At 36.8% G+C, this 20,255-nt stretch overlaps 1 protein-coding gene across 7 annotated transcripts in view; it reads right to left on the minus strand.

Moving 5' to 3' along the window:
• Window positions 1–374: 374 nt before the first annotated feature.
• Window positions 375–20,255, minus strand: part of CEP89 (centrosomal protein 89) — a 31,614-nt gene continuing 11,733 nt past the window's right edge. For 5 of the 7 annotated variants that reach the window (XM_062604903.1, XM_062604907.1, XM_062604906.1 and 2 more), the window contains 11 exons: window positions 19,948–20,090; window positions 19,534–19,593; window positions 18,336–18,423; window positions 16,608–16,711; window positions 15,088–15,199; window positions 13,241–13,421; window positions 12,183–12,350; window positions 11,388–11,529; window positions 8,621–8,710; window positions 4,025–4,194; window positions 375–772 (listed from right to left, as the gene is read on the minus strand). In XM_062604903.1, the coding sequence (XP_062460887.1) occupies window positions 535–772; window positions 4,025–4,194; window positions 8,621–8,710; window positions 11,388–11,529; window positions 12,183–12,350; window positions 13,241–13,421; window positions 15,088–15,199; window positions 16,608–16,711; window positions 18,336–18,423; window positions 19,534–19,593; window positions 19,948–20,090 (1,496 nt within the window). In that variant the 3' untranslated portion in view covers window positions 375–534. The remainder of the gene's footprint in view (window positions 773–4,024; window positions 4,195–8,620; window positions 8,711–11,387; window positions 11,530–12,182; window positions 12,351–13,240; window positions 13,422–15,087; window positions 15,200–16,607; window positions 16,712–18,335; window positions 18,424–19,533; window positions 19,594–19,947; window positions 20,091–20,255) is intronic. The other 2 variants (XM_062604904.1, XM_062604905.1) reach the window with 2 other exon arrangements.

Consider the following 20,255-nt stretch of genomic DNA (forward strand, 5'->3'; position numbering starts at 1 on the left):
ACTCCTTGCCACACAGGCAGTAAAGATGCTTCATCACCAACAGTGAGAACATGCAACACATTTTTTTTTTTTTCAACTTTGGTCATATTCCATGTGTCCTTTATTTGGTGATTTGGGAAGAATTTATTGGAATTTGTGTTTTAACTTGAAACATATATAACAGAGATGTGTTATTTACTGTATCAGAGGCTGTCTTGCTCTTTGCTTGTTTTGCGGCAAGGTGTGTGTCTGTGCTTGAAGGTCAAGCTTACCAGTTTGTTAACTGGGTGTCTTTTATGTGGACTTCAAGCTGTGCCACGTTTTGCCTCAACAAGGAACAGCTTTTTCTTCAAAAGCTGAAGTCCTATTTTAGGCTTAATCTACACTGCTGATGGTACAGCTGGGTAATAATACTAGGTTTTTATTCCGATGACGTTGAAAATACAATCATTTTGAAGAGGGCAGATCTTCCATTACATCTTGTGTTGCTGAAAGTCAGCTTCAAGCACCGTGTTCTGTTTCTTGGCTGAGATGCATAATGCATCTTTGCTCTTATCACTGAAATTCTTGCTCAATTTCACTTTTAGTAGTGGATGAAAGTTTCACATCACAATAGCTAAAATCATGTCCATATAGTAGGTCCTTCTGAGAGCTTTCATCTAAATGTGGCTCGTGAGCTATGGCAGTGCTCCACACGTTGTTCTTTCCCTGGGATTTATATAAGAGTTCTCGCATTCTCCTGTTTTCTTTGGATGTGGATTCCCAAATGATTTCAAGTTCCCCTTCAGTTTTCCTTAAAAATAAACAAAATAAAAAAAAAAAAAAAACTAATTTAAAAAGTACTTTCCAGCAGTACATAATTTTGATGTGGATAAACAAATAATAAACTGCAGGTGACATATGAAATGATAATTGAAATTCATTCCTTTTTTTAAAAAAAGCTAATTGTAATGCTAGAGAGGCGAGGATGGGAAAAAAGATCTGGACCCATGTAGTAAGTAAATTGGATTTAGTCATAGAATCCCAGACTGGTTTGGGTTGGAAGGGGCCTTAAAGCTCATCCATTTCCAATCCCCTGCCATGGGCAGGGACACCTTCCACTAGACCAGGCTGCTACAAGCCCTGTCCAACCTGGCCTTGAACACTGCCAGGGATGGGACAGCCACAGCTTCTCTGGGCACCCTGTGCCAGGGCCTCACAATCACGTTGCAGAATTTCTTCGTAACCTCTAATCTAAATCTACCCACTGTAAGTTTAAAGCCATTCACCCTTGTCCTGTCACAACACACCCTTGTAAAAGAGCAGCACAGGCAAGGTCCAAATATCATGACTGTCGCTGTCCACTGAATCCAGGACTCATCAGTATCTGTGGGGCTGTGGTTCTGCTTCCTAAGATGGGCTCGTCTGTACCACATGCCCCTTCTGCCAGGAGTCCTGCATCTCTTTGCTCCAAGGCTGAAGTGTCTGATCAGAAAGTCGCCTTGGTGCTTAGCTAATGCCTCTTTGTGGAGGCCAAATACAAGCTCTGGAAACCTCAAGGCCTTTTAAGGCATTATAACTTTATGGGCCTGTTTGTCTTGCCACCCAAGCATAAATGAGTGAATTATGTAATGTGTGTTGGGTGTTTTTTTCCTCCTTCAGGGTGCTGCTGCTGATGGTCTGGTTTTCTCAACACTCAAGTTTCTTCTGAGAACAGCCCTCCCCTCCCTCCTCTTACATCTTCCTGTATCTCACCAGAAATTCCCTCAGCTGTGCACAGCACTGCCATCCTTGACTATGACTACTGTGACATTACCCTGTGCAGATCACAGCCCCAGAGGTAACCCCTGGGACTCCTGTTACTGGTAACCAGTGTTACCATGCCCATAGCAGCTGGTTCACCTCTTCAAACACAAACTTGGCATGTAGAACCAGATACATACTCAGCTATAAATGTGTCCTGTTTCCAGATGTCTTTTGGAAAAAGCACCAATGTTTCTCATAGATGTACGCTGCTGCCCAGAGAAGCTGTGGCTGCCCCATCCCTGGCAGTGTCCAAGGCCAGGCTGGATGAGTCTTGGAGCAACCTGCTCTAGTGGAAGGTGTCCGTGCCCATGACAGGCAGTTGGAATTGGATGAGCTGTAAAGTTTTTCCAACCCAGGCCAGTCTGGGATTCTATAAAATGAGTAAAAATAAAAACTGCACTCAATCCCAAACCTGGCCAAAAAATGCAAGATTTGTATTTGCTTGAGAGTAAGCAAAATGCCAGTGCTGCACTGTGTTTGAAGATGAAAAAGTCAACAGAAGTAGATTTTAAAGCAGATTCTTCTTTACAAAAGACACTGAAGTCATCCAACCTTAATCTGTGAGAAATGTTATTTGGGCTGGCACAAGAACTCATTTTCATCTGTCATCTAACAGTTTATTTACATAATCCTTAACACAAAGATTAACAATCTGTATTGGTGTTACCATTTTATGTGTGACCTTACAGGTAGGACAGCTCCTCTCCTTTGCCTGTGCATGGCTGTGAAGATTTTCTACTGTTGGCCCTCTTCTGAGGACAGCCTAAAGTAGTTCATAACTCAGACATTTAACATCCAAAGTACAGCAGCTGTAATGATCTCCCAGTACTGCTGCTCTGCAGAAGACTTATGAAACACACCATGACCTCAGGGTAAGTGCCCTCTGAAAGAGACCTGAAGCATTTATGAACCTGGTTTTCTACCCTGGAAGCACATTAACAACTCTGTTCATATCTGAAACATGCCATACAGCTAAGGAAAGGTATGTGATAATGATCACTCAGAAGATTACTCTGTAAACAATTAAAATGTCATTATCAGCTGCTCAAAGAACAGAAAATGGCTTCTTATCAGTTCCTGTAGGCAAAAGGTTGCTGTGAATTTCCAATATTCTCTAGCAAAGGCTGTAATTATTGAGAAGGTTCTACAGAGCAGCTTCTAGGAAAGTAAAATTTGCGTATCTTTAGAAGCTTTAAAAGCTTTTCTTTATCTAAAGAACAATTCACAGATTCACAGAATAGTTAGGATTGGAATGGACTAATTTTGTGTGCTTAGTGAAGAAAAGTCAATTGAGCCTGAAGAGGGAAAAGGGAATTTAGTATACTGTGTGGAAAGTGTAATTAATTATTTGACATTGCTGTGTTACATCATCTCATTTACCTACTTTGGGGGTAGAAAGGTAAACTTTTGAAGATCCATATTTTGGGACTTTGAATTATGCTACATCTAAAAAACCTCTTTAACTGTCTGTTAACCTGAACTCAGAAGTATGAAATGCAATAAATGATAAATCCTAAATAAAGTATTTCCAAATAAATGTGGAATAGTCAAAATACTGTTTTGTCACACTGCTTAATAGCACTGTATAAAGTAATCAAGAGAAACTCTGCTGATATCAGGTAGATGGTACCAAACCCTGTTTTTCTACTATTCTTTGATCTATTATTTCACAGAGGCTGAGATGACTTGCCAAATGACTGCTTACTTACCTCTCTTCAGCTGTAAAAACTTTTTGCTGTATGCTGATAAGGTCAATGTGATATGAATCTTTCCACTGCCAGAAGGAAAATGTGCCTTTAAAGGACTCTATTAAAAGGACATTTCAACACTGACAGTCATAATCTTGTACAATCTGTTAAATTATCTTTTTATACTGCACACAGCTCATCTAAGTCACTTATTAACAGAGCAGTAAGGTAAGGAAACCCATCACATGTATTCCCTTAATTTCCTACTATTCTGAAAGCTGTTGAGGGGTGTGGAGGGGAAAGTGTTCAGCCTTTAGTAAAAGATTGATAATTAACATGTACCTTCATGATTTATATACACACACCCCAAATCAAAGACAAGGTGCAGATTATTAGTCTTTTTGAGAAGAAATCTGAAAAACAGTAATAGTCATCCATCCCTCTTTCAAAAGGTCTCAGAGTTGGAAATTAAGAGACAATACCATATGAGGCAAGAGCTGGCAGCTGTGTGTAATTGTCTCCCCTTTTACACATCAGATCTACTTGGATTGCTCCTGCCCATGACTGATTACCTTTTCTGCTGCAGCACTTCATCCAGGGTTTCCTGCTTGTCTTGCAGCAGACGCTGAAGCTGCTTCACTTCATGCTGGTACCAAGCAGTCTTCCCAGCAAATTCTTTCTCCTGTTCAATCATCTTAAGACTGATATCTCCAAGCTTCCCAGTTGCTTTCTTTTTATATACCTGTAACAGTTGAAGATAATAGGGAAAATAGGATTAATAGCAGAAATAAGAATAACTCACTACCAAGAAAAGAAATAGCTAGGGATAGTAATTAGCAGTTTAATCTTTACATTGGTGCTGCCTTGCTTAAATATGTGAAGAAGGTTGCATTATGGTTTTAGTTACCTATTCATTAATTTGAAGGTGTTAAAATCACAGTTTGTTCTGCATATAAACTAGTGTGTACAGTGCTGTATGTTCATCGTAAGAGTCAAAAGAATTAGCTGGGAAAAAAAAAAAGGTTTGTTTTCCAAGATGCAAAGCTACATTGCATAGCACATGTCGCTTACTAATTGTCCAGCAGTCATATTTATCAATACATAGAGAAAAGCTGAACTTTCAACTCTGTCAGTAAATGCCTCCTCCAGCTCCAGACCTGGCACCTGACATTATCTATGCAGGGCAGGTGCCTATCACTGTTACAGAGAACTAGAAACAACTTCCTCTTTTAACACATAAAAAGGCTGATAAAGAAAGTGGTCAATAGTACTGGTGAAATCCACTTTTTGCCTAGTGGTCATTGATCATCCAGCTACTGGGAAGTGTGTGTTTTAACCTGGACTCTGCCTCAGCTATAAGGGACAGATGTAATTCTGATCATGCTCCTACGATTGTAACTAAGTCTATTTAAAATGTGTAAGCTATCTCAGCAGAACTTCAGCACTTCACTAAGTGAGGGGTACCCAGGCTGCTCCCTATTTGCTGTGAGAGCCTGGCGGGGTTGGGGTGGTTCTGGACACACTGACACAACTGCTGGCACTTAGAGAACTTTCACAGTAGGCTACCACCGTGCTCAAGACAACGTCCTGTTAATTTTCTCTAAAGTGAAGCAGGTAGCAGTTAACAGACTTGTGGAGATGACGATTTTAAGGAAGCGGGTGACAACATGTAGCTGGAAGTGGTAGTATTTTCCTCCAGAGCTGCAGAGGGTAGTCTGCCCAATGTCATGGCACTGCCAGTATGTAGTACGCACCCAAGATGAGGAAAGATCATGGATGCAGCAGCTGGTACTGAAGCTGACATAGCTCCTGTGATGATACAGTAAGTATGGCAAAAATGCCAACAAAACACCCCATCAAAAAAGAAATTGCTATGCTAGCCTTTCAGACTGAAAACACTGGGCAGGGGGGAAGAAAGTAAAATGGATATATTTAAACCTTTTTCTTTTTTTGGTACACAAAAGCTGCTCTGTGCATAATAATTTACTGGTTCTGTCATGATATTGAATTCAACTACAATAGTTCAGTTGGAAGGGACCTCGCATGATGATTCAAATGCGGGTTTAAGCATTTTATGACTGAAGTTAAATGATAAAGTTCCATGCATCAAGGACTCTCATGATTACTGCTGACAGCATATCAACTCCTAAATGCAATAATGACTACATGGGTTTTATGGTTAGTTTCCTCGCTTCTATCTTCTCCAGGGACAGATTGCAAATTAGTAAGTACTGTCTTTCCTTCCTGCCAGATGGACCAAGACTGGATACTGGTAGGAAAAAAATAAGGGCAGCCTGTTTGTTGAAGTTGCATGAAAATTAGGGGAGTTAGAGTGGAAGATGCTAGATGAGAGGTATCTTCAGTATAAAGGTTGTTTTCTACCTATTTTTACTAAAACTTTGTTTGACAAAATTACTATCAAACAGAGATTCAGAATCCATGAAACAACTTGTTATAATCTGACTTCATTTTGACAGGGTGTTTAATTTAAAGATGAATTACGTTTGCACTGAAGGAAAGATAAAGGTGCCTGATGATGAACTGGAGTGCAAAATCCATTATCAGAGATTTACTATTCACAGGTGCAAGCCTAAAATCTTGAACCGTCTTCCCAGAACTTGTGCTAGATGTTTGACTAAAATAATTCACGTAGGAGACGGATCTTCCTGTGTTAGCTGTCCCTTTTGCTGCTATGAGACAGGAATCCTGATGATACAAACATTAGTTCAAGCTCATACTAAAAGACAAACCAGTATGGAATTCTGACTGTAAAAAAACAGTTTCAACATAATAAACCCTGGCATCCTCAAGTTCTTCCCAAGGATCATCAGACTGCTTCATAATTACAATTATGGAGGTAAAAAGAGACTCCCCAGGGACTCCCAGTCAAAGTTCTGCCTCAGATTACTATGCTGACCATGGCACTGAGTCATATCTCTAAGTTCTCAGGATCAGCTGGACCAAGATCTCTTTCCAAAGCTACTCAAGCACGCTCCCAGAATACTGGTATCACTGCTTGGATTTCTCTGCTTTGGTTCCCTCCCTCTTGGGATCTATGTACTAGTGATTCAGAAAGTGAGCCTAAGATTTGTGCGTGTGAGTGTTGTTCCCTCCAGTCTAACAGCACGTCTTGTATATGGCTTCTGCCAGTGCCTCTGCTCTTCGCAAACCTGAGATGCAGTGTTTTATCACTGGTAAATTTTTAACTGAACTATAAAACAACTTAATCACAAACTTTAACCTTTATTGACAGATAAAAATGTGTCTAGTATGATATACATGTATTTTTGTTAAAGCCCAATAACTTGTGTGTGAATATGGGCAAAATGACAACATGGCACTATTCTGTGTTTCTTTTACTACAAAGATGGTGGTTACTATCATTTGATCCTGAAGTAAAAAAATTGTATTAGACCACCATCTCATATCTGCCAACAGAACAGATATTTGAATGTTATTCAATAACACCCTTACCCTGCTTTTATCAAATACATTGTCAGAAACAAAAACCAAGAGTCCCATTACAAGCTAGTTCAGATTTGAGTCAAATTTGTTCTGACGTCAAAGAGAAACATTAAATATTCCACTGTACAATCCAATTTTTCAGAAAGTTTTGAGTAATAAGAATTATGACAAAAAAAGCTTGCAGTTGAATGTTAAAGGGCCAACTAAAGAACAGTTTTTGTGCTTTAATATTTTTCATGATTCAATATGCCTGAAAAATTCTCACATCAACTGAACTATATAAAGGTAGAAATAAACATAATTTGTTTTCAGAATTAAAATACAAAACTACGTTTTGTTTCTTTAACACAGATCCTGCAAAATAATTATCTATTTTTCCAAATATGTGTATTCCATCTGTTTGATAATACTCTACTGTTATTTTCTAAATTTCATATGGTTGTATTGATAATTTACAACTTTTTGCCCAGTGAAAGCTTTGTAAAGTTTGTTTATAGTAATTGCTACATCTGAAACTGGAAGTGGATGTTTATAAAAAGAATCACTTTTATTTGCTATTTTAAGGACAGTTTAAAATATCTAATAAAGCTGTGCACAGAAATGGCAATGTGGTTTGGGGTTTTATTTTAGCAATAACAATTACTTAGCTTTAACGACTTTCACAGTGATTCTGTGTTTGATTACAGATCTATCAGACCTTGATTCAGTTTGAGACTTCTCAATGAAAAACAAATCCCACAGAATTTTTTGTTAATTTACTTTAGAATTATAGAATCAGAGAATCAGCTAGGTTGGAAAAGACCTTTAGGTCTTAACATCTACAATTTGGTTTACTTTCTTTGGTTTTAATTCATGGGATGTGTTGATCCTTACAAGGGAAGCGCAGAAGGAGTTGGTCTGTGTTAACACAGTAGTGCACACTTCGATGCAGGAATAGCTGTGTAGTCTTCACTGGAAAAGTGCAAGGTACAGGGACTCTCTGCTTTAGGGTAAACTGCATAAACTTGACCTAGCACAAAACAGCTTTTTAAAGCAATATATATTACTTCCTATATATGGAAACAAATGTACCAGATATCCTCCTCCTTCCTTGAATTTACAGTAAAAGCCATTATGGTAGCACCAAAGATATTAAACCAGAAGTTTCAAATGTATTTCACACTACACTACAACTACACACTACAATTTGTGTTTGTTTGGAGAGCTGTGAACGTGATTTATAATGTATTCTCTAATGAGGCTACATGTTTGAGTATCATCTGAGTATCTAAACCTCCTATACTATGGCCACACGAAAGTATTGATGATAACTGCAGACTCAAGAGATGTTTTTCATTCTTCCAAATCTAACTGTAATGGGTTTTAAGTTGAAGCATTAGTACAGGCTCAAAAAGTAGCAGAGGATAACTGGGTTACACTACAGAGCAAAAATGAAACACAAGTAAGAGTTTTTAATTACTTTTACAACCACTACTAATTCTCCAGGTAATGGTGTAAATGTGATGACATGACGTGCAGATGTTCAAATACAATAGAAAAAGATGTTTGTGAAAACTATAATGATAATCCATTTTGCTTTTTAAGAACTCTGTACAAAATAATCCATGAGTCTTTCATAGAACAGACACAGATTAGCTACTGACTTTTCTCATTAAATAATCCAAAATGTTTTACATAACATTTAGCTTAGAGTCAGTGATTACCTTAACTTTTTCTTCCAATCTTCCCAAGCGTAGACTCCCTTGTACTATTTTGTTGAGAACACCATGATTCTCTTTTTCCAAACATTTGACCTGCAAAGATGTAGTACACATAACTAAACATAATCATTACTTTAGACAGGGCAGAAAACACACATACACTAAGGAAGACAAAGCTATTCTGTTTTGAGCTTCAACAGTCTGAAAAACAAAGATGAAAAAAAAAAAACCTTGGAAATTATTCTAATAGTGGCTAATTAAGAAATTGTCAGTTGACTGCAAATACTATTCTATTAACAAAATAAGACTTTGAAACAGTTTATTCTGAAAGGATTATAGCTACTGATAATGTAAACCCAACCAATCCTGTGCATTTTCTACACATGGATATGTAGGAATCCCATTTGTATGCCTGAGATTCACCATTCTTCAATTCGCCCTTGGGTGAGATTTAGTAGGTTGCTCTCCAAAGAACCCTTGCAATTGGCAGGGATTCATGCAAGGAACATGCCTGATGTGGCTTATGAAATGCTTCTTATTTATGACTGTTTCCATAATTTCAAAAGCACTGCATTCTCAGATATAAAATGCAATCCAAACAAAACCTGCATAAGCTGTAAACAATTAAACAATTTAAAAACTGTAAGAGACTTCAACTGAATCAGCGATGTCTGACCACCTTGAATGACCCATGTCACTCCAGAGACACACCTCCTTTCACAGAAGTCACAATTAACCAGCACTGCTGAAGTCATGAGCTTCTTGCTCAGTCAGTGGCATTCTGATTTACTGTGTGACGGCTGAATCATACAATATAATAAAGTACCATTTTGACAGCTGCTAACTCAGGATTACAGTTCATCTGTGTTGCGCTGCCAAAATTGATTTAATTATATTTGTTGCTGCTCTGTTTTAATGGATTTATCAGTAGGCTGTCACTGTTCCTGGAACTAGTAATATTAAGATTATCCACTCATTTTCGTGAGGATGTAGTTACGATTTGCTTCTTTTTTTTTCAATCCTTATTAAGTAAGAATACAGAGTAATTAAGTGCTGGATCCTTTTGGCTCTCCATGTTCTTCTGGAATAAATCTGCGTAAAAGGAATTACTGAATTTTGAGGGGAATGATAATACATTTTAAAACATACATCATGTCCAATAGTGGGTTTTCATAATAATTAGGGTTTGGCTCTGGTTAAACTTTGTGTTTGTTTCTTTTCTAGGCCTTATTATTAGACAACATTGTCAGAGTACCTGACTACAAGATACCTGCCATCTAGCTTTTTGCCAAGGAACATTTTAAGTTCAGTGATTACAAGTAGGAACAGATTGTTCTGATTCAGCTCTACCAGGCAGCAAAGTAAACTGAGTATTTAAAGGTTCTACTCATACTAGACTATTTCAGTAAAAAAAGTCTGTATCAGAATATCTCCACTGTCAGCCCAGACAGAGGGAATTCATAAAAAAACCCCAAGACTTGTGTGCTGTTTAGTTTCTAAGCCACAAGATGGAGAAATAATAGATGACAAACTTGGATCATCATCATACCCACAGGACAATGTTAGCCTGGAGGAAGAAATGAATTCTGTTTTGTATGACAAGACTGAATCAGTTTACACTTGTCTAAGTAAAGTTTTGGTTGTAGTTGACTCCGTTTTGGGCTGTTTTCCACAGACCTACTGTGAGCTCTCTGCACATACACGAAACGATTTTCTAGTGTGTACTTCCAGGTGCAGGTTTCAGAAGGGAAAACTATGATGTCAGATATTGCACACTGGCAAAGACAGGGTTTACACTGTCATGCGGTTATCAAAGTTATGTTAAGACATTTCCTCCTGAAACAGGCTTTTACTGTTAAAAGTATTCTGAACATCTACTAAGGTATTAGTAAGCACACCATACGAATGGCATTCCACACATGTGGTATGCCGAATATTTGAAGGTAGATATACCAGAGACTTACAGATAAGAACCAGTTCCCCTAATTCCTAGGAGATGTTTATTGTGCCTAGTTTCACAACCCTAAAGTCCACTTAGCAGTGGACAAGGATTTGAGTTGTTCCTCTTATAGAATTAGGAATTAACTACTACGGAATCTTTTTACCCAACACTGATGACAACTTTTGTCTACTACTTGAACAGAAGCTAAAGAAACTTTATTTTAACAAAGTTTTGTGAAATGGTTTCCAGAACAATTTAAAGACAGAGTGCCAATAAGTAAAATTGAAACCGTATCCAAGATCTTGTAAAGGAAACAGTTTGCTTCTAAAAAGCCCAGCAATTTCCAAGTTGTCCCAAAACTCAACCAGTCTGTCAAAATGACCGCTCACCAAAAAGGAGTAATAATGCGCACATGGATCCACAGTAGAAGGTCCATACAGATCACTTCAAGGATAATTTACCTTAGATTTGGAAATACATATTAAAAATTTATGGTTGTGTGCTATTTTTCTAACATGTGTAGCTTCAACAACTGAAGCCAATTTCTAAAGTCAGGTTAAAAACTCTTTTAAACTTTATATATACCACTGCAGATACTAATGCTAATGCTTAACTATGTTATCTCCAGAAATTAGGGTAGTTGTTTTTAACCAGTCTTCTAGAAAACAATCATTTGCTGTCCCTATCCTGTTCGCAAAAGTCTATTTAAATAGCTAAATCCCTAAACTGAAATTATAGCTTTTTTCAATAATTCAAATTAACAATTACTTGTGCCAGTAGGGTGATAACTGTGTGAAATATCAAGTAACATTAATTAAAGGTAATTACCAAAAAAATAAGATGATCACGTTCCTGAGTTATCTTCTCCACCAAACCAATAAGGTTTGTTAGATATAGATGAGCTGCAGCTTCTTTTTCTGTTGCTTCCTCCAAGTGCACTTTCAAAAGATCTACTTTTTTCTTCAATTGTCTATAAAAATAAAAAAGGGAAATCTTAGGATTGGGAATTAATAATGGCATAAAAAAGAATTTATACTGCATGTGCAAATTAACTTGCACAAGTCTCAATCAAATATACTGTTAAAAACGTATCAGCTAAAATATCTGTAATGCAAAAGTATGATTTCCCATTTCTGGGGCTGTTTTTCTTTACAATATACTGTGTGAATAACAGTAACAATGATTCAAAAAAACAACTTGTGCAAAGGCTACAAGCTCATATTTAAAAAAAAATATAACAGTAATATTAGGAAAAAGAAAAGTTTTACTTTTTGAAGTACTGTGAAGCCAACTCTGAATGACTCAGGTGTGCGAGAAGGTCTGCAGATAACGTAACACCCTGTTTTTTCAGGTGAGTACATAAATGATAATTGCTATAGCTGACTGTTAGCATTAAAGATATATTCTTAATTTGCATTTAGCATTAGAAAAGTGTGTATAAAAAACTTATGAAATTTCTGGACAACGAGATGTGACAAAGATATGTTTAGGAAACACGTTTTCTTCTGTAACAGGTAAAAATTACATACGGTGAGATGTCAGACAATGTTTTTATAGGTATTTCTGCTGCTGCCTTTAGAAATACAACTATTTATATATAAGAAAAAGAGAATGTGGTATGACCTGTTTGTCTTTTGTGTCATTTGCATCTCAGTTTCCAAGATCTTGTTGTCAGTCATGACGTTGTTTTTCTCTAAAAGCAGTTTCTTGTTCTGAGCTTGCAGTGATGCTATCTTTCCCATCAGATCTTCCACCTCACACTGCTTTTTCTCCTGCTCCTGTTGTAAATGGCTGCAAATACCAACAATGTACAACAGGCATCGTATACAGACCTGCTTCACTAAAAAGCTAAGTTACAGTAAGATACCCATGTTGAAGGTATGAAAAAGATGCACTGGGAATGTTTAATGTTCAGTGGTGACATCAAAAGAGAGGAATTACAATCTCATACGATATCAAATAATGAATGAAACATAATACAAACAGAATTATTAGAATAATTAATCCTGACTGCAATTGAAACAGAATTATGAAAATATCCTGTATAGTCCAGATGTATTCTCTTCCTAATTTTTCCCAAAGAAATTACCAGCAATGCCAAAAAACAAGGTCTGATAACTTTCCATGAAGGCGTTGTACCAACAGTTTGCTTTTGAAAGCAAACAAATTTACAGGATGTCTATAGAAAAACATTACTTCACAGATCATGCTGCATGACAACACTTTTGCATTGTGCTGTTTTGTGTTATTTCCATATTGTAAAGACTAAAGAAACTTAGTATTTTTAGTTTAGAATATCAGGATCCTTCAGACATTTTCCTAAAGATGGAAGAACATTTTATATAATAGTGTTGACGGAACTAAATAGATTTGACAAAAACTGTATTTTTAATGCCTCCTCTTCTACTCTTGAAAAAGGTACATTTAGAAGTATGTACTGTTATGGTAGAAACATTTCTACTGATGTCTCCAGATCTGGGATTTCCTTCTGTAAATTTAGTTGTCTATAAAAACCACAACAGTATTTTTTGAAGTACTTTCCTTACACTTTAAAGTTACTTTCCTAGATTACCAGCGTATGTTTCTGTTCCCCTCTTACCTACAGAGTCATGTGTATGCGTATCTGTTTAAGTGGGTGCTTTGTGGAACTGTTTCTCCATGCACCCTATGTAACCTCATACCTTTTTAAATCGTTCACCAAAGCAAAGTGCTCCTCTTCTGCTATTCTGCTATTCAACTTGGCTTTTAGCTCTTCACAAGTAGAATGCAAAGCTTCCAGCTGCTTCCGGTACTCTGCTATTTCTTTTTCTTGACCCTGTTTCTTATCTTCCAAGATCATTATCTGTTTGGTCAATTTTGAAGCTTTAGGAGGAAAAAAAACCCCACAATTGAGCACTGTAGAGCTACATCAACTCACTAACTCCAACTACACCAGTAATATGTTAATTCCCAGTTGTTCACAGCATTCTGAAACAGTGGATTTGACAGTTTGTTTTGTATTTTAACAGTTTAGTTTGGTGTGGTGTGTGTCCCCTGTCCCACCCCCCCCCCCAAACAGTTTGTTTTGGAAAAGTGCTAAAGCTTTAAGACTGCTTCTTTTCAGGGCTCTAAGCTATTTGCTCACTGAAATGTCATTTTACTCTCAAAAATCCTATGATTCAGACTTTGTTAATTCAGGGAAAGAACCTAAATGGAACATGACTTTTGTAGCCTAGTAGGTAGAGCACACATTTCAAAACTGCCTAGTTTCTGTCCACTGATATCTTGAGTTTTTCCTGTAGTATGTATTTCAGACACCAAATATGCTGCCAAAACAGTTGCAGGAACTCAATGGAAGATCAGGGTCCTTGTTTCCTTATAAGAACTCCAGCAAGAGGTAACAAAATCTGGCAGTGTTTCCTGGGGATGTTCTGACAACTCATACCACACTGCTATTTGAGATTTGGAAAGAGGAACACCTGATTTTGGATTATTGTCCTTTAGGCTTGGGTACGAATAGTTATCTTTTAAACACAGGTGGATATATATCTATATCTATGTAAAACTAAACCAGAAACTCAGAAACTTTAAATGCAGAAAGGAAATTATTTATGAAATTAGGTGGGAAATGAATAAAAAAAATTCAGCAGTGGAGTTTTGCCACATAAATTCACTTAATGAAATTGTTCTCATCAGTGACTTACATGAATCTGGCATGATTAAACATTTTTCAGAACATCCTAATCTGTGAATAAAAATTAAATTTTGCTTTTTAAACTTCACTAAGAAATCTTAGTTGCAGTTTGGGGATTTTAAATTATAACACACTTGTTCTCTTTCTAATATCAAGTCAGACTAATTAAGTAGTATCCAGAGGAATCTATCACTGCAAAAAATAATTAGCAGCAGAAAAATCAATCTCAGCCAAGAAATAATATTTACAGGCAAGACAAGAAATAGCTAGTGTTCTGAATTCAGGCAAGTACAAACCTCTGATAAAACAGCAATAGATAACAGATTATTATTTGAGGATGCATGTAAATTTAAGCCAGTATCAAATTATAAAAGTGTAAAATCAAATATTGCTGTATGTAATTAACTATATTAAGCAATAAACATCGGTTACAAAGCAGAAAATTAAAAGCCCTACAAATTCTAAATTGAAATTTAAATAAGCAAATACCCCACAAATACCAACCTATAAAATTTAAAGTGCTCTTAAATTCTGAGAAGGAGCATATTGCTGTTTAACAGCTTTTCTCACATCTTCAGAGGAAACAAATCAAACTGGAGTACGCTGTTGAACATCAATAGGTGATACTGACATTTCTTCTCAGTATCAACTGACATCTGAGAGCTTCATTTCATATTAGGGTTACCTACATTCAGCAATGCTTTGTAGCCATACATGAACTTGAAAAAAACCCAAACCAAATCAACCCACCCTGCCCAAAAAAACAACGAAACAAACTCCCCATCCCAAAACAAAACTGAACTTGCAGAACCATCTTTGGTGTAGCTAAAATGACTAGCAACTCAAACACTTTACCTTCTTGAACATGTTGTCTGTGAGTATCTTTTGCTTTAGCTTGTTGAATTTTGAGCTGCTTCATCAACAGTCCGTTTTCTTCCAAAACCAGCTTGGCTTGAGTTTGCAGCTGCTGCCTGCAGTGACAACCAGCTTATAAATTAAATATAATTCAAATATTAACTTATGTCCAAAGAGAAAACGCTAATGGCTTCCAACTCTGTGAAGTTACAAAATCATATTTGAACCTCTTTAAAGAACAAATTATCCTAAGTGAAACAGTCCCAGCTTTCTCAGACTTCTCTCACATAAGAGAATTAAAGCTACATAATGGTGCCAGATGACTTGGAGACAGCTATGTAACTACTGAGCAAACCAGATTTGTTTTCAAAACACAAACCTGATACCTTTATAACATCCTATTTAACCAAATCTATACAGAAACTAAATACTTCTATAGTTCTGCTTGAGGAGGCTCTCACTAACAGTTGATGTTACTGGTTAAATCTGCAGAGATTAAGACTGGAAGAGACATACTGAGCCATGAAGTTCTCCTAGTGTAGAGTCAGTGTCATATGGTCCCTTCCATACAACTACCACCTAGATAATCAGTGCAGTAAGAATGTGTATGTTCACTGCTCACAGTGGATGCTATTGAAAAACCTGTTACACTGGTTAAGAATCCTCTTCCAATTTCCACCTTAGGTTTGTTTATGGTGAAAGAACACCCACTTGTCCTAGACTCTGCCCTAGTCCTATAAAAACAGCTTATGTAGTTCCTTGTATGCCTCCTGTTCCTGATGTGCCTACAGAAAGCAACATTGTCCTTTCTCAGCTTTTGTTTGCTAAAGGAGAAAGGCAAATCTCTCTAAACTCAAATAACAGAGGCCCTCCTTTTCCTTGGCTACAGAACAAACCCTTTCAGCTTTGTTTCCCTGTACTTATATATGGATGACTGAGACTTTCCAGATTTCCATGTGATTGTGTGGTTATTGCCCAGCCTCTACTAGAAGGATCTATTCTAACATTCCACAGGACTAGACTGCCTTTGTTTTTTCCCTTTACAGCTGTTGCCCTGAAAAGCTCACAATCATCTTGTGATGAACCAGTATGACCAGTCTCTTCTCCATCTCAGTTACTAACTGACTTAGGTAAATTGTTATTAAGCCTCATAAGTATTTTATACAATTTAATTTCATTATGTTTGCAAGATTCTTCTAATGCCCTATTCCAGTGAAAAACTGAGGCACATCTGTACTATCAGTAAAAGTATAAAAGTTAAGCATGTAACCTGCAAGCTCTGGGACAGAATTACATGGGCTTCAGGTGCAAAACTGCATATTTAATCTTTACTTCAAGATTATTCTAGGCATTGCAGATCAGCACAGGCCCTGCAAGACATAATCATGACCCTACTAACTCTTCAGCAAAACTTAATTTGCTTTAGGGGAACAGAATTTTCCCTTAAGGGCTGTCTTAAAAGTTTGCATGCAACAAGCAAAATGATGAGTAGGTTTTGAATTAATTTTTATTAATATTACTTGCCATTCTGTAGGGGTAATAAAGTTATTTTTATTTAATTGTTCATGCAGGTCTTCATTCTCCTTCACCAACTTTTCAACTTGAACTTTAAAATTCTTCATATCTTTCTGGAAGAGAAAAGAATCCACATAAAATTCTTTAGCAGTATTCTGTTTTGATTTTTACATCAACAAAACTTATATATGCCTGTGTGCCTTCTAATTCTTCTGTTAAAAACGTAAAAACATGCTATAGGTTGGGCAGAGATTCAGAGCAGCCCTGTGGAGAAGGACTTGGGGGTGTTGGCTGATGAGAAAATGAACATGAGCCAGCTTCAGTGTGGGCTCGCACCGTATCCTGGGCTGCATCAAAAGCAGCGTGACCAGCAGGTCAAAGGAGGTGATCCTGCCCCTCTACTCTGCTCTCCTGAGACCTCACCTGGAGTACTGTGTGCAGTTCTGGTGTCCTCAACATAAAAAGGACATGGAACTGTTGGAACAAGTCCAGAGGAGGCCACGAGGATGATCAGGGGACTGGAGCACCTCCTGTATGAAGACAAGCTGAGAAAGTTGGGGCTGTTCAACCTGGAGAAGAGAAGGCTGCATGGAGACCTCATAGCAGCCTTCCAGTATCTGAAGGGGGCCTGTAAGGATGCTGGGGAAGGACTATTCATTAGGGACTGTAGTGGTAGGACAAAGGGTAATGGGTTAAAACTTAAACAGGGGAAGTTTAGACTGGATATAAGGAAGAAGCTCTTTACTGTTAGGGTGGTGAGGCACTGGAATGGGCTGCCCAGGGAGGTTGCGAATGCTCCATCCCTGGCAGTGTTCAAGGCCAGGTTGGACAGAGCCTTGAGCGGCATGGTTCAGTGGGAAGTGTCCCTGCCGATGGCAGGGGGTTTGGAACTAGATGATCTTAAGGTCCTTTCCAACCCTAACTATTCTATGATATTCTCTCTATTCACCTTTAATTCAGATGTGCATACTTCACTTCTAAATGGCTTCCATCTAGTAATATTTGATTAAAAATAATATCTATATTTGAATTGTGTCACATTTTTGCCAAGTGTCATTCGAGTTAAGCAAGTTGTAGATCCTTAAAATATGGATGTAAAAAAATAAATTCTGGAAATTACTAGATGATACTATATATTATCAATATGAACAACATAAATTTGAATATGGTAGGATAATACAATGAATTTACAGTAATATAAAACTGTTGATGTTTTCTCCTTTTTATATGGTTTAATTTTTTTAAGGAAATAAATTATTTTGAAAACCTATGGCTGCTCTTCTCTGAAGCAAATCACCATTTTTCAAAGACTCACTGACAAAAAAGTACTTCTAAGGAGCAAGAAGAGTACTCATTCCTGAACTAGCTGTAAGTAAATATTCTTCTACCACAAAATCCACAGGCCTGTAACTGGAAGAACAGTTACACAGGGCACTGAATCCCCTGTTACGAATCAATCACAATTGTAAATTCCTTCTACCACTGACTGTGTTTATGTCTTACTCTATTCAGAGAATCCAATTCTTGTACATGCCAGTGTAGTGCTTGCTTCTATATCTGAACAGGCTGTAAAAAAAAGCAAGCCAAGTAGGATAAGATAGCACAGTAACTATGCATGGAAAAGTAAAACAAAGTCACTTTTAATTGGAGTCAGAAAACAGCTTTGACAAAGACCTTAAAAAATTTTCAGTAATTTATTTCTACTTTAGTGTAAGTGGTCTTTAAGTGGCAACTTGCCTCATGTTCTAGATGCAAGTCTTCCTTTTCTCTTATTCTGTCTTCATAAGCCAATAGGAGAGGTGACAAATACTTCATATCCAACTAAAAAAATAAAAAAATCAATCCATATAAATCAATCACAAACCACAATCTTATCAATATTTTTTACTATTTCTCCTGTTATGTATTGTTACTTTTAAAAGCTGTTTTTATATATACCTTGCAGACAAAAGTGCAGGGCTTATACAAACATGCAGACAGCTACATGCAAAATAATGCTGCAGAAGCACTTCAGAACACCACTTCAGGGACAAGCTTTGGAAAGGACAAATCTGGATGCTATGCCTTCACTAAGAAGCAGCTATTACTTATATATAAAACAGCAGAATATGTATGCAAATGAATATGAAACCAAGATGAGAATACAGTTAATAAATAATCTAGCCCAAATTTATTACTAAGTAGGAAAGGAATTTTTACACTCTCAAACCTGCATCTTTAAAACTAAATACATATGTATGTACTTCTTGGATATTATATATAGCTAGAAAGGCAGAGCAGAAAGAGGACTTAGGACTTCCCTATTTCTGTACAGTTCTGAATAAAGACAAGAAAGGAAAAATGCAATATCCGATTAGCATTTCAAGGAAAAATTGTTTCACGTATTACAAATTCAGTTTCACAGACTGTCTTCTTCTTGCCAGAAATTCAGAAGCACCTGGAAGACCGATGACCATTCCTACCATGGGAATCACTGAAATATGCTATTTTTTTTTTAAAATATTAATATTAAAAATATTTTTAAAAATATTTTTTTTTAAAAATAACCACAACATTATTAAGAAGATTAACAATTAAGAAGATTAACAATTTAACAATATTCCTTGAAGCAAACTATATGCTAGACAATACTAAGGGAAGACGGAAGATGGTATTTATGATTATCAGGGTAACAGGACTTCTACTTAATTTACATCCAGTAGTTCAAAGTCAATGATTATATGCAGCCTGGAGCTGCAACTGGAGCTGCACACTTCATTGCAAAGTTCTGACCTACATCTTTTTATGCAACAAACATGAATGTTTATAATGTTGTACTTGTATGTGATGGTTCAGCAGAGCAACTAAGTAATATCCAGAATACTTTAGATCCTGTAAACAAATTCTACCACTTTAGTCAGAAAGGAATGAGCAGGTAAGTGAAAGTATTACTTTACTTACCAGCCATGGTGGTGGTGGCCCTTTCATGGGTAAGCTTTTCAGTTTCAGATGCTAAAGGGGATTTTTAAAAAGATACTGAAATTATTTCCTGCTCTTCGAAGCACCAACAACTGTCCATTGCAATCACAATTATTAACCCAAACAAGCTTATGTTTCTAATTACATGTGTTGCATATGTAATACACACTCAACAAAAGTCACCAAAACTGGAAGTTCAGTATATTATTAATACAGGAGACAGTCTAACTTCTTACAAGTTAGATTTAATGATAAATGCTTATTTTAAATTTCAGAAAAAGCCTATACCATTTGGCCGATTTAGAGTAAAGTCTTAAAAACTCAAGGATGAATCAAAGGACAATGTGACACTTCAGTACAAAGTGCTTTTATAACCAAGAGTCTTACCTCTTCTTGGGCCAATGGCCTGAATTTAGTTTGATAGCGACTTAATTCTACATTTAAACGATGAACCGTCCTTTTCAAAGCATCATTTTCATCTATCAGCTCTTGCGCTTGTTGTCTGAGATAAGGCAATTCTGTAGCCTCCTCTATCAAAACAAACATCCAACAAAAAATTTCAATCGAAATTCAAGGAATGTTCACATTAATTTGTAAGGAAAAAACCCTCAGTAAGCTAGAATCATAGGAGAATTTCTCTCAAAATACTGCAATGGAAAAAGCCCATGAAAAAATACTAATAAGAAAATAGTACA

This window comes from Pezoporus occidentalis, unplaced genomic scaffold (assembly GCF_034315485.1).
Source record: "Pezoporus occidentalis ecotype Australia unplaced genomic scaffold, CSIRO_AGI_Poc_V1 ctg89, whole genome shotgun sequence".
Taxonomy (NCBI): Eukaryota; Metazoa; Chordata; class Aves; order Psittaciformes; family Psittacidae; genus Pezoporus; species Pezoporus occidentalis.